General features: G+C 45.6%; 1 protein-coding gene across 6 annotated transcripts in view; it reads left to right on the top strand.

The window, feature by feature from the left end:
- The first annotated feature begins 7,684 nt into the window (after window positions 1-7,684).
- The window catches only part of fer (fer (fps/fes related) tyrosine kinase), a 13,848-nt gene continuing 8,298 nt past the window's right edge, over window positions 7,685-13,234 (top strand). For 3 of the 6 annotated variants that reach the window (XM_080477540.1, XM_080477543.1, XM_080477545.1), the window contains exons 1-4: window positions 7,686-7,966; window positions 8,335-8,463; window positions 10,512-10,643; window positions 10,747-10,920. In XM_080477540.1, coding sequence (XP_080333666.1) covers window positions 8,395-8,463; window positions 10,512-10,643; window positions 10,747-10,920 — 375 coding nt within the window. In that variant the 5' untranslated portion in view covers window positions 7,686-7,966; window positions 8,335-8,394. Of the gene's footprint in view, window positions 7,967-8,334; window positions 8,464-10,511; window positions 10,644-10,746; window positions 10,921-13,234 lie in introns of all 6 variants that reach the window. The other 3 variants (XM_080477542.1, XM_080477541.1, XM_080477544.1) reach the window with 3 other exon arrangements.

The following is a 13,234-nucleotide window of genomic DNA, read 5'->3' as shown; positions in this document are numbered from 1 at the left end:
AGAAGGCGCCCAGCGAGAGGTATGTGTAGCGCTACACCATCGATGGCCGAAATGTGTGCACACAAAAACCCAATGCATTGGTGATTATATCCCGCGCGGTAAAATCAAAATGGAGCATTACGTCATCGCGTTGAGTCACGTGACTCGTTGACCTACTTTCAGTGCGCTCACCTGAACTGAACTTTTCGCCACGTCGCTACAATGGAGGGAGCGTGCGCGTTGACGACGGACACGGACATTGAAAATGAACAAAATACTAATAATGTGGTAACTGAAAAACGTACTGTTAAATTAACAGAAAAGGCTTTTGCTGAAAAACTTGATAAATTACAAAATACTAGAAAATCTAAACTAAATAAAGCCTGTAACATTAGAAGGGAATTGAATGAGTTTATGTCAAATGGTGATAAAACAAAGGTGATGGATGCTCTTGATGAACTGAAAATGATGTGTGATGATTCTAAAAGGGTTCATGATTCTTTGAAGGGTCTATTGTCTGTTGAAGATGGTGAAAAACATGAAATATGGTTTAGAGCAAAAATGATCCCAAACAATGAGTGTTTTTCATGTGTCAATGAATGGCTTTCTCAAACTGAAAAAGAAACACAAATGAATTCAAACACACAGCGAAATGAAAATGGTGAAACTGAACTCTCTGCAGAAGACAGTGTGTCAAATGTAAGCAGTAGAAGCAGCCGGAAAAGCAACAGGTCCAGTGCTTCATCTGCTAAACTAAAGGCAGCAGCAGAAAGAGCTGCAGTTTTGGCTCGTGTCAAGGTCCTAACAAAGCGACATGCTATTGAACAAGAGGAAGCAAAACTAAGAAGAAGAAGAGAAATGCTTGACTTGGAAGCAGAGCTGGCTGCATCAGAAGCAATAATGGAAATTTATGATGCAAATGAAGAGTGCCAGTCACAAGCAAACTCAAAAACAAAGAGTACCTGCAATAAAATTGGAGCAAAGGATGGACAAGCTTTAAACCCCACTGCCCAAGAGTTCATACTTCCTCATTGCAATGACAAACAAACAGCACAACAAGAGGAGGAACTTGTTACAAAAATGTTACAGTTGGAAAATAAACCTGTGGATGTGAGACCAAAGCAATGGAATGCAGCAAGTAAAAGACAACAACATCGAGTGGAAAACAGTGGAAACAATTGGAACACAAGTGAACAGCACCCTCTGGTGGAACAAGATGGAAACAAATGTAAAACAAAACAACGCTTGGAACACAATGGTAAAAGGATGGAAACAAAAGAACAAGCTGCAGAAGATGAAATGAAGTCTCAGTCACTGACTAGCCAACGGATGCCTGAAGACATTTTGACGATCATGAGAACACAAACTGAAATCACAGCAGCTCTCATGAATCAGCAGCGGTCAATGACACTCCCACCAAGAGACATTCCCATCTTCGATGGTGATCCTCTGCACTACAGGACTTTCATAAAGGCATTTGAGCAAGGAGTGGAAAGCAAAGCAACTGCAGGGGACAATTTGTATTACTTGGAGCAATTCACCCGAGGCCGGCCTCGTGAACTGGTGCGAAGTTGTCAACATATGACTGCAGATCGTGGCTATGCTGTTGCAAAAACTCTAATGCAAAATCATTTTGGAAATCCTTACACAATTGCAACTGCATACATCAGCAAGGCTCTGTCATGGCAAACAATTAGAGCAGATGATACCAAGGCACTTCAGAGCTTCGCTCTATTCCTACGAGGTTGCTGTAACATCATGGATGAGCTGGAGTATGTACAGGAGCTGGACATGCCAGTTAACATACAGGCAATCTTGGCGAAGCTGCCATATAAGCTGAGAGATCGCTGGCGCAGCAAGGCTCATGACATAATGGAGTCTACTGGGTATAGAGCTGGATTCAATGACATGGTGGAGTTTTTGGAGCGTCATGTAAGGATCCTTTCGGACCCTTTCTTTGGAGATCTGCAAGACTACAGTTCTAACACAACATCATTAAGTCGCCCTAAGTTACAGTCCAGTAACAAAACAAGAGGAAATGTGGTGGCTAGCACAGTTACTGCTATAAGTGCACACAAAGAAGATAAGCAGTCACTCTCACCAAAGGAGAAAACAAATGATAACTGTGTTTGCTGTTCATTGGAACACTCACTGGACAATTGCAAGCAATTCCAGGAAAAGAGACACATGGACAAAGTGTTTTTATTGAAGAAGAGAGGAGTGTGTTTTGGTTGCCTACGTCGAGGTCATATCAGCCGTGACTGCGAAGCAAGATTGAAATGCAACATTTGTAAACAAAGCCATCCAACTGTGTTGCATATAAATGGAAAGAAGACTTCTCCAGAACGTGTATTAGAAACACCAAAACCCATTTCTATCTCTCACACCACTTGTGGACATACAGGGGCCGGCGAAGGTCGCACATTGCTGTCAGTGCTTCCTGTTAAGATCAAAGCTGCCAAGGGTGATGCTGTTATTCAAACATATGCATTTTTGGATCCGGGCAGCACAGGAACATTTTGCTCTGAACAGCTGATGCATCGCCTAAGCCTCCCTGGAAAAAGAACCCAAGTCCTGCTGCGAACAATGGGTCAAACAAAGATGAGCTCAGCATATTCCTTGTTCAGTCTTGAAGTGGCCGGTTTGGAGAGCTCGCAGTTCTATTCTCTCCCTGAAGTTTATACTCAAAAGGAAATGCCAGTCACTACAGACGACATGGTAAGAGCTCAAGATCTGTTGAAATGGCCTTATCTGTCAAAGGTTCACATGCCATCTATTCATGCCAATGTTGACCTGTTGATTGGTACCAATGCACCCAGGCTGCTGGAACCGTGGGAAGTCATCAATAGCCAAGGAAATGGCCCATATGCAGTCAGAACCGTGCTTGGCTGGGTGGTTAACGGGCCGCTGGATGGTAATAGTGAGCTAGAAGCTCCAAATATCACAGTGAATAGAATTTCAATAAGCAACTTGGAAGAATTGCTGACGAATCAGTACAACCATGATTTCTGTGAGAAAGGTGACAAACAGGAAATGTCTATGGAAGACAAAAAGTTTCTCAAAATCATGGAAACCTCTACAAAATTACAAGGTGGAAAGTATACGGTAAACCTACCATTTAGGAACAGAGATGTTCACTTGCCGAATAATTTTGCTGTGGCCCAACAGAGGTTACAAGGTCTGAAGAAAAGATTCCAATTGAACCAGCACTTCCATCAGGAGTATGTTAAATATATGAACAACATAACTGCTTGCAGTTATGCTGAACAAGTGCCTGAAGTTCAAAGAGACTTTGACAATGGAAGAATTTGGTATATTCCCCATCATGGAGTGCGGCATCCAAGAAAGGGAACACTACGGGTTGTGTTCGACTGTGGTGCCACATTCAAAGGTGTGTCCCTCAACACAGAGTTACTACAAGGTCCCAATCTCACAAGCACATTGCTGGGTGTCCTGATGAGGTTCAGACAACAGCCAATTGCCTTCATGGGAGACATTCGGGCTATGTTCCATCAAGTGTGTGTGCCGGAAGAGGATCGGGACTTCCTACGCTTTTTGTGGTGGCCCGGTGGAGACACGACACAAGAACCAGTGCCTTATAGGATGATGGTGCATCTATTTGGAGCTGTCTCGTCACCAAGCTGTGCAGCCTACGCTCTAAAAAGAACTGCCCAAGACAATCAGCCAGAGTTTCCAGCCAGTGTTGTAGAAACAATCCAACAGAACTTCTATGTTGATGACTGCTTGAAGAGCTCAGCCACAGATAAGGAAGCTATCCAACTGATAAATGGGCTCATTACTCTGTGTGGAAAGGGAGGCTTTGCCTTGGAAAAATGGATAAGCAACAGTCGTGTTGTGTTGCAAGCCATCCCTGAAGAGATGAGAGCCAAAGATTTGAAACCGTTGGATTTGGATATTGATAAGCTTCCTGTGGAAAGAGCGCTTGGTCTTCAGTGGTGTGTGGAGACCGATGTTTTCAAATTTGGATTGGAAATGAAACATCGGGCTCTGACCAGGCGTGGAATGCTGTCAGTCAACAGTTCTGTGTACGACCCGCTGGGATTCTTGGCGCCTGTTACACTTCAGGGCAAAAATAATGCAGCAGGAGCTGTGCAAAAGAGGCTGTAATTGGGATGACCCCTTGCCACAGGATATTTTACAGCAATGGAAAAGGTGGTTGGAAGAACTGAACCAGTTGGCTGCATTCGGTGTGGATCGGTGTATTAAGCCATGTGACTTTGGAGCAATAAAGCAAGCCCAACTACACCATTTCTCAGATGCCAGCGAAATTGGCTATGGAACAGTCTCGTACATTCGGTTGATGAATGAGGAGAATGAAATACACGTTGCATTTCTTCTTGGCAAAGGCAGAGTAACACCTTTAAAGGCTGTGACCATTCCCAGACTTGAGTTATCTGCAGCTGTCCTTGCTGTAAAAATGGATGCTATGATTAAAGCAGAGCTGAGAATGGCCCTCCAGAAATCGGTATTTTGGACTGATAGCACGTCTGTGTTGAAATACGTGAACAATGAAGACCGGCGTTTTCACACATTCGTAGCAAATCGAGTTGCCACTATAAGAGATTTGTCTGAGCCTGTGCAATGGAGACATGTCAGGACAAAGGAAAACCCAGCTGATCATGTGTCCAGAGGGCTGAAGGTCTCAGAATTGTTGAAAAACAAAAGATGGTTGGAAGGACCAGAATATTTGTGGTTGGAGGAGGAAAAGTGGCCCAACACTACATTGGACATTTCACTGGATGTGGAAGATAAAGAGATCAGGAGAGAGGTAGTTGCTAATTCTATCAAAGTGGACACTCCTGCACCCACAGACCAGCTGATCTCATTCTTCTCAGACTGGTGGAGGCTCAAGAGAGCTGTGGCTTGGTATTTAAAGTTTAAGTCATGGTTGAAGGAGAAATGCAAGAGAAACAATCAGTTACTCCCTTCAGAAAGTAACAAAGCTCGCCATAAAGGACAACCACAAAGACATAATTTGTCCCTGGAAGATCTGCAAAATGCTGAAATTTCCATCGTCAGTTACTGCCAACACCAGAAGTTCAAGCTGGAAATTGAAGCTCTTTCCAGAAACTCAAAGGTGAGCTGCCACAGTTCCATCTACAAGTTGGACCCCATCTTTAAGGACGGGCTGTTGAGAGTTGGAGGCAGGCTCCATAAAAGTGCAATGCCCGTGGAGGCTAAACATCCGATCATCCTTGGTAAAGAGCTGCATATTGCCAAACTAATTCTCAGGCACGCACACCGAAGTCTTGGACATGCTGGTCGATCTCACACTCTGTCGTCCATCAGGAGAAAGTACTGGATGCCAAAGGGCAATTCTGCCATTAGAAAGATAATTGGAGAGTGCAGCTTTTGTAAGCGCTACAATAGCAGACCTTTACAGCAGAAGATGGCCGACCTACCTGCCGCAAGGATTTTACCCGACCATCCACCTTTCACCAACACAGGGGTTGATTACTTTGGTCCAATCGAAGTAAAAAGAGGAAGATCCTGCTGCAGAAGGTATGGTGTGATATTCACCTGCATGGCGAGTCGAGCCATACACCTGGAAGTAGCATCTTCATTGGATACTGATGCATGCATAAACGCTCTGAGACGTTTCATAAGTCGGAGAGGACAGGTCCAGCAACTGTGGTCCGATAATGGAACAAACTTTGTGGGAGCGGAGCGAGAATTAAGGGAAGCTCTCGCCAAATTGGACCAGGAAGCAATAGCGGGAAACCTGGTGCAGGCTGGAGTAAAGTGGACATTTAACCTACCTGCAGGCTCCCATTTTGGTGGTGTATGGGAGAGGATGATCCGTTTGGTGAGAAGGGTCTTGAGCTCAGTGCTGCACCAGCAGACTCTGGATGATGATGGGCTGGCCACAGTGTTATGTGAAGCTGAAGCTATTTTAAATGACAGACCGATCACCAAACTGTCAGATGATCCCAATGATTTGGAGCCGCTCACGCCCAATCATCTGCTCCTGCTAAGAGGAAAACCATCAATTCCTCCTGGAGTCTTCTCGCTACAGGACCAGTATGGAAGAAGAAGGTGGAAGCAGGTGCAGTACATTTCTGACCTATTCTGGAAGAGATGGGTCCGTGAATACTTACCATTGCTGCAACAAAGACAGAAATGGAATGAAAGGAAAAAGAACCTTGCTGTTGGTGATATTGTGGCCATTATGGATCCATCTGCTCCACGGGGATCCTGGCCTTTGGGAAGAGTTTTGGATGTTCATCCAGACACTCATGGTTTGGTGAGATCTGTGAAATTGAAAACCAAGTCCAATATAATTGAAAGGCCAATTTCCAAGCTGTGTCTGGTATATGAGAACTAAAATATGAAAGGTGGCCAATACAATATTTGCCTCCTTTAGGTTTTGAGAATTGCCATGTTTTTTTTTTGTTTTTTGTACCATGTCAATTAGGGGCCGGTGTGTAGGAGCCAAATGTGATTTAGGATTGTGTACAAATGTTTGACCTGTGTGGGTGTGTCACTGACGTCATGCGCATTTAGATTGGGGCAATGAAGGAGGAGACAGGTGTTGACCCCGGAAGGGCACACAGGTTTTTGACCGCTCTGGCGGAGTTTAACGGAAAATACTTCTGGTTTGTGCTCTGGAGAATTGAACTTAAGAACTTAACTGAAATAAAGAGATTGTTTATATCTTAACGGAGCGTTGGACTCAATTGATGGACACAAAGCAAAAACGCTAAACAATAGCCGCCTAGCGCGTCAGACCCACCTACCGAGGCAACAGCTCACCAGCCCAGTATTGGGTGGCTGGAATAGACCTGATTATCAAAACAAAATGATTGCCTTTCCCTGACTCCTTGAGGATGTCTCCTTACACCTTTCCCCGTGATGTCATCCACGGGGTTAAGGAAAAGTGGATAGGAAAGGAGATAGGAGGGACTATTCGAACGCATCCAAAGTATTTTGGTGCCTCGAAGAGCAGAATGATGGTGGAGCCCACATTAAACTCCCCCAGCGCCTCACCCCTCTGTAAAGCCACGCCTCCCTCTGCAGCAGCGCTGCTGGAAACAGAGCTGTGATTGTGGAAGGAGCCTTTACTGTAGTGAGGCGCATTCATATACAAACCTGTCTTCTGTGTGTTCGCTCTCTGAAACTTCCTGCCCATCATGTCTGCAGCGACTGGATGAAAGCTTTGTTACCTGTCCAGGTGTGACGTTTGCTTCCTGCCACCTGTCCAGGTGTGACGATTTTAGACCTGCCATCTGTCCTGATGTGATGTCTGCTTCCTGCCATCTATTCAGGTGTGATGATTCTAGACATGCCACCTGTCCAGGTGAGATGTTTGCAGCCTGCCTTCACCACTGGAAGTTGGGAGGTGAAGGATAAAGTTGGACATTCATGTCAGTAGAGGGCGCTATTCAAGCTCAATGTGAATTTATGGTCAATCAGAGCAGAGCTCCACACACCTGAACAGGCAGTGGGTGGAGCTTCTTCACCTGCTCCACCTGGACCACAGCAGATGAACAGCCTCGGTTGCCGTAGTGACAGAGCCCTTCAGGAGCACTTAGTCAAAAGACTGACAATGTGTTTGTGTTATTATTTTAGTACTTTGCTTCTGTGGCTTTCTGCCTGTCCGAACGGCTGATTACTTGTTTGTTCGTCTGCTTTCTCCTCTTCTGGAACAATCAGCCGTCCTCCTCTTCCGCTTCCGGCGGAAGCCCCTCCCTGACCGCGTTAGCCCTTAGCACTTAGCAGTGGGTCGGGGCGACCGGAGAAGAAACCGGGAAACGAAGCAGAAAGATCGGACGGGAGGCAGAAATGAGCCCGGCAGAGGACCGCAGAGGACTCCGGTGACTAACCAGCGACCGTCCACACAAACATCGCCGTGTCCCGGTCGTTAGAGAGATCATAAGCGGCCGAGCAGGAGCAGAAAAACAGTGAGCTTCCCCCCGACCCTCGGCCCCGCCGGAGCTCTGCGTCCCGGAGGAGCGACCGAGCCCCGGTAGGAGGACCAGCGTTCTGTCCTTGTGCTCCAGGGTCGGTTTTCTTCCGCTGGTGGGGCTTTAGTCACTTTAGTTGGCTTTAGTCACTTTAGTTGCCTCCGCTCTTCTGTGCCCCCCAACGGGCGCAGCCGTTAGCCCTTTAGCATGCTAGCTGCACTTTCCTATTGAAATGAATGAGAATGGTGGTCACTGTGTTAGCCTCGTCCTGGAGCCCGGGAGGCGGAGGGGCCTGGAAACACAGGGGTCCTGTAAAACCAGAGCCTACGCCGCACGCTCCAGCTCCCTGCACGTTAGAGCGGCTTCACTGGTTCTTGGTAAAGTTCTTAAACAGCGACAGGTGCACTTTTAACGGCTGTGTGCTCCACAGAGGACCATGCGAGCCCCCCCTCCTCTCCCTCGGTAGACTGACAATCGGATCCGGGTCGCGATGGGCTTCGGTCGGGACCTAAGGAACTCCCATGAGGGGCTCCTGAAGCTGCAGGACTGGGAGCTGAAGGTAGGACTACACAACTACACACAGTGCACACACATTAATGCACAGTACACACATGAGGAAAAGGAGTAAGACTTAAAAACTTGTTGGGTACATGTGAATAGTCCCTCCTATCTCCTAATAGTCCCTCCTATCTCCTTTCCTATCCACTTTTCCTTAAACTCTGGAAGTGTTTAAGTGGCAGCCATGATGAGGAGCGCTGGAATTCTCAATAAGCTAAGGAAAGGAGGCTCAATGCTTACTTTAGAACCTCCTTTAGCCTAGGAAACACTGATGCATCCTTTACCAAAGGAGTTCAGATCATGCTGCCCCACAATTCCTTGTGGCGACAAAATTTATAGGAACCCGCTCATCGGAGCGTTCAGGGAAACTCAACGCAGATCATGTCACGTTACCAAAGCAATAATTTGCCTTGAACTACTTAAATTAATAATTTAGTTTTATTTTTTTATTTTTTTGGTCCATATCATTTGTGATTTCTTCAATGAGTTCAGTTAATGCTGGAGGGATTAGGGTGAGCCCCTAACCGGTTAGTTAGTTATGTTGGCCAGTTAGTTAGTGATGTTGACTGGTTAGTTAGTGTTGATGTTGTTGACCAGTTCGTGAAGTTGACCCGGGCCCGGTTGTTCAAAACGGGGTTATTTTAACCACTGGTTGAGCCCTAACTGCCTGTTAAATCCATAACCCGCCGTTAGCTAACTGACCGTTAAATATGCGTTGTTTAAAACAAGGATTAGTTATCACGTTAGCTCACGTGGCCGTCAAAGTAACTGTGAGGTTAACGTCAGTGTTTAGGGTCCGTTATGCCGCTCCGCCCAAGGCTCTGCCCACTTTCAAGTCTCTGTGCTTCCGTGTTTTGTCTTAAGCTTTGTGGTAGACGGCGGCGCAGTGTTTTTGTCTGCTCTATTGAACTACCATAAAACATGATAAACTACGCTGCTACCAGGATATTAAAGTGGAAGATGAAAACTAAGCTGGATGATCAGACGGGGCATCATGTTGCCTCTTCTTTTTTTAATTTGACCCGAGAGAACGATATAGAAAGTGGACTGTACGTAGCCCCTGAGTGGCCATAGAGAAAAATAATAACCCTTGGGAACGAGATAAGCCCTTACCTCAAATTAATAAAGTGAGGGAACGACAAAATTGAATCTCTGGCCGAGATTTTTTATTTGTGGCCACGAATTAATTACCTCAAAAAATATTGTACTGATGGTGGAACCGGTGTTGTGCTGTCACACAGTCAGCTGCCACAGGATGTAGAATTTCGAACCAGTTTTCCATTGTCGTTTTTCCACGCTTTTCAGTGTAATATAATTGTAACTAACTTCACTTCCAGGTCTTGTATGGCGTTATGACCGCAGGCTGAGGTCTGCATGAGGCAGCAGGGGGCGCTCCGCTATGAGACGCTCCACAGAACTTCTTCCACGCGTTTTTTTATATATATATAATTTTTTCTATGGCCAGTCCGGGCCTCCACAGAGGCATAACTCTTCATTACAGTATTGACTTATATCAAAGTTAAATTCACGGTACACCTTGTCCTTCCTTTTGCTGAACTGGCATCATGACGGCAGCGTCGCCAGTGAACGCCATGGTGAGAGTTAACCACACTGTTAAAAAGTTAGCAGCGGTCCGGAGGTGTGTGAACTTCAACGTCAAGATAACACCCGGTTAAAGTTAACCGAGTTTTGAACAACAAGATAACAATACTGTTAAAGTTAACGGCTGGTTAAATGTATACTGAGTTTTGAACAACAGGGCCTAGTTAGTTAGTGTTGTTGACCGGTCAGCTCTGAATCCATACTGACTGTTTGATAGTAAACTGTATTTTTCTATGAATTGGGGGGGGGGCTCCTCTCTCCCACTTTCCACTGTCCTGTGGCTCCTCCCACTACCCCCCCACCCTTTGTCCCGTGGCTTCCACCGTCCCTCTTTCCTGTGGCTCCTCCCACTTTCCTCTGTCCTGCTGGTTGGGGTTAGACTAAAATGATGAATTGGTGTTTGTGGCTTGTGAGCCACGTTGATGATGTGAACATGTCGCCCTCTAGCTGTTGGAAACGGTGAAGCGTTTCATGACTCTGCGGGTGAAAAGTGACAAGGAGTATGCTACACTGCTGCTCAGCATGACTCAGCAGACGGAGAAACATGAAGCTGCGGACTATGTGAGCACTGTGAGCAAGGTAAGCTGCTCACCTGTGGGTGTTGTGGGCGGGGCCTCCTGTCACACTGGGGTGTGTTGGTGGGGCCTCCCGTCAACTGGAGCTCAGTATGTGTCTCTGCCAGTCGTGGTCACAGGTGATCCGTCAGACAGAGGCGCTGGGCCGGGTCATGAGGAGTCACGCCGACGACCTGAACTCGGGTCCCGTGCACCGCCTGGCCACACTGATCCGAGACAAACAGCAGGTGAAGAAGAGCTACCAGAGTCTTCATCAGCAGCTGGAGAGCTACAACCACAAGGTGACGCTCACACACCCCCTCGCCAGTGGCGCATAAAAGGGGTATGCACTACATGCAGCTCATAGGGGCGCCGTGCTACGGGGCACCAAATTGATGGTAGAAAAACAATTTCAAGTTGGCATTTTCTGTATTTAACAGCTGTTTGTGCGTGTGTAAATGATATGATCAATGATTTGATTAGGCGCCCCTCTGCTCTTTCAAACATCAGGCCTGTGGGCCAAAGCTGGCCACTAAAGGCTCCAATTGGCTAAACCACCAAGCAACATGGTTATATAGGATTTATAGTTTATTTTGTCATTTCACTGCATTTTGCACCTGAATGTTTCATTAAAATTGACTATGTTGAGATTGTGCTCATTTTCAGTAGCAATTGTTTGATCTTGCAGAATTATAGACAGTTTCATAACGTACACTGTGCGCCACAATAAAGAAAAACTTTCAGGTGTAGCTTTACAGGTTATTATTGCAATATTTTACCAGTCCGGCCCACTCAAAATGAAACTGGACTGTATGTGGCCCCTGAAGTAAAGTTTTGTTTAGTATTTATTTTGTGAACATCCTTACATGTGTGTATATATGTATTTTATAGATCTATATATATATTGTTTCAGTTATGTGCTTTTAAATAAGTAGGTTTCTTCCCATCTAGGCCTGTCACGATAATAAATCAATTAATTGCACAATAATTAAAAATTAGCTCGATAAGTTTTCCAGGCTGGATAATGTTTCATTTACCAAAGACGTCACTGTGAACGGCGCTCATTCTGGTGTTGGTGAACGGCTCTCACAGTTTAATGTTGTTTTAGAGAGTTGCCAGATTTCTGAGCCTTCCAGTGAAAACCCGGTAAGGCTCACTGTAAACGGGCCTTAACATGTCGGGGGGAAAACAGCCAATCTGGCAACAGCAGCCACCAGAGTGGGTGCTGTTGCCAGCAGTGGCTCCACTGCATACGTCATCAAGATGCGAGGCATCACGACAAAAACAAGTAGAAGACAGCAGCTCTACCTCAGACTCTGTCTCCACCATTAATACTTCATCTTCGTATGGTTACCGTTCTTTCCGGACGATAAACCCCTACTTTCTTTTTTTTTTTTTACATGCTTTGGACAAATCGGCTTTTTACAGGTTAACAAGCTTCATGCTGCTGATACTGGGTGATGCGTTCAGGTGCATCACGTAACTCCAAACTGAACTAGTTCATATTAAAATTTGTGAACTGATCTCGTTCATGTAGAAACTAAACTTTCCCAACACTGCCTGTCAATCACTCTTGTGTGGGGAGGCGGGGCACCTGGCACGCCTGAGAGCAGCATGAGACCTCGTGAGGAGGAGAGAGAGAGATGAGGGGACAGAGAGGTTGTTTTGGATATTTACAATGTCTTTTTTCACAATACAATTCCAATTTTAAATATTCTTAACAAATAAAAGTTTTCTTTAAAATGGTATACTTGTATTATCATACCATTATTAATATATTAGTGGCGAAATGGTATAAAAATGTCAGTATTATCGTTTATCGTAATAATTTCTGGGACAATGTATCATCCAGCAAAATTTGGTATCGTGACAGGCCTACTCCAATCGTATTTGGTGTTTGGTTCTTTCAATATCAGCCGATCTCACAATTTTTCTATGTCACAATGTAGTATTTTGTAGTCCACAGCCGTCCAGCTGCAGAGAGGAAAACAGAAATGTTACTGTTGTGCTAGTAGCTAATGGCTGCTAGTGCTAATAGCTGCTACCGGCATCGTAAGCTCATGTGGCTTTCAGTGTGCAACACTGAGTCAGCTCGCATCAGTTGTTCAGCACGCACGCTCGAGTCAGCTCGTAGGTTCAGCACGATGCCCGATTTAACTTGAAACGAGAGAGTCGTTCACTTCCTCTGAATTGGTCAGTACGTAGAGTCGTTCACTTCCTCTGAATTGGTCAGTACGTAGAGTCGTTCAGTGAGCTGCTTCGTTCACCTCGCCTGAGCTCTCCGCCCCTCCATTACCTGAAAGTCTGCAGCTATGCTGTTGTGGCGGGGTTCGCTCCAGTTCAAAGAACAACCACCGTAATTCCAAATTGCAAGTCGACTTTTTCCTTTTATTGTCTCCCAAACAGTGCCGGTGCTCGATATTTACAGTGAGAAAAAATATTTACAATAAGAACAGAAAAACCTAACCATGATCCCAGCTCTTCCTTTAGCTGGGTGGGTTTGAAAAAAACACTTCTATTCTGAGTCGTGTTGCTCTACAGTGCAACTTCAAGTAATGACTCCCGTCTGCAGCTTTGCCTACGGCTCTTATACCGTTATGCCCCTCCCAGGGGTGT

This window comes from Lipophrys pholis (assembly GCF_963383615.2).
Source record: "Lipophrys pholis genome assembly, chromosome: 12".
Lineage (NCBI taxonomy): Eukaryota > Metazoa > Chordata > Actinopteri > Blenniiformes > Blenniidae > Lipophrys > Lipophrys pholis.
This window is presented reverse-complemented; position numbering and strand designations above follow the sequence as displayed.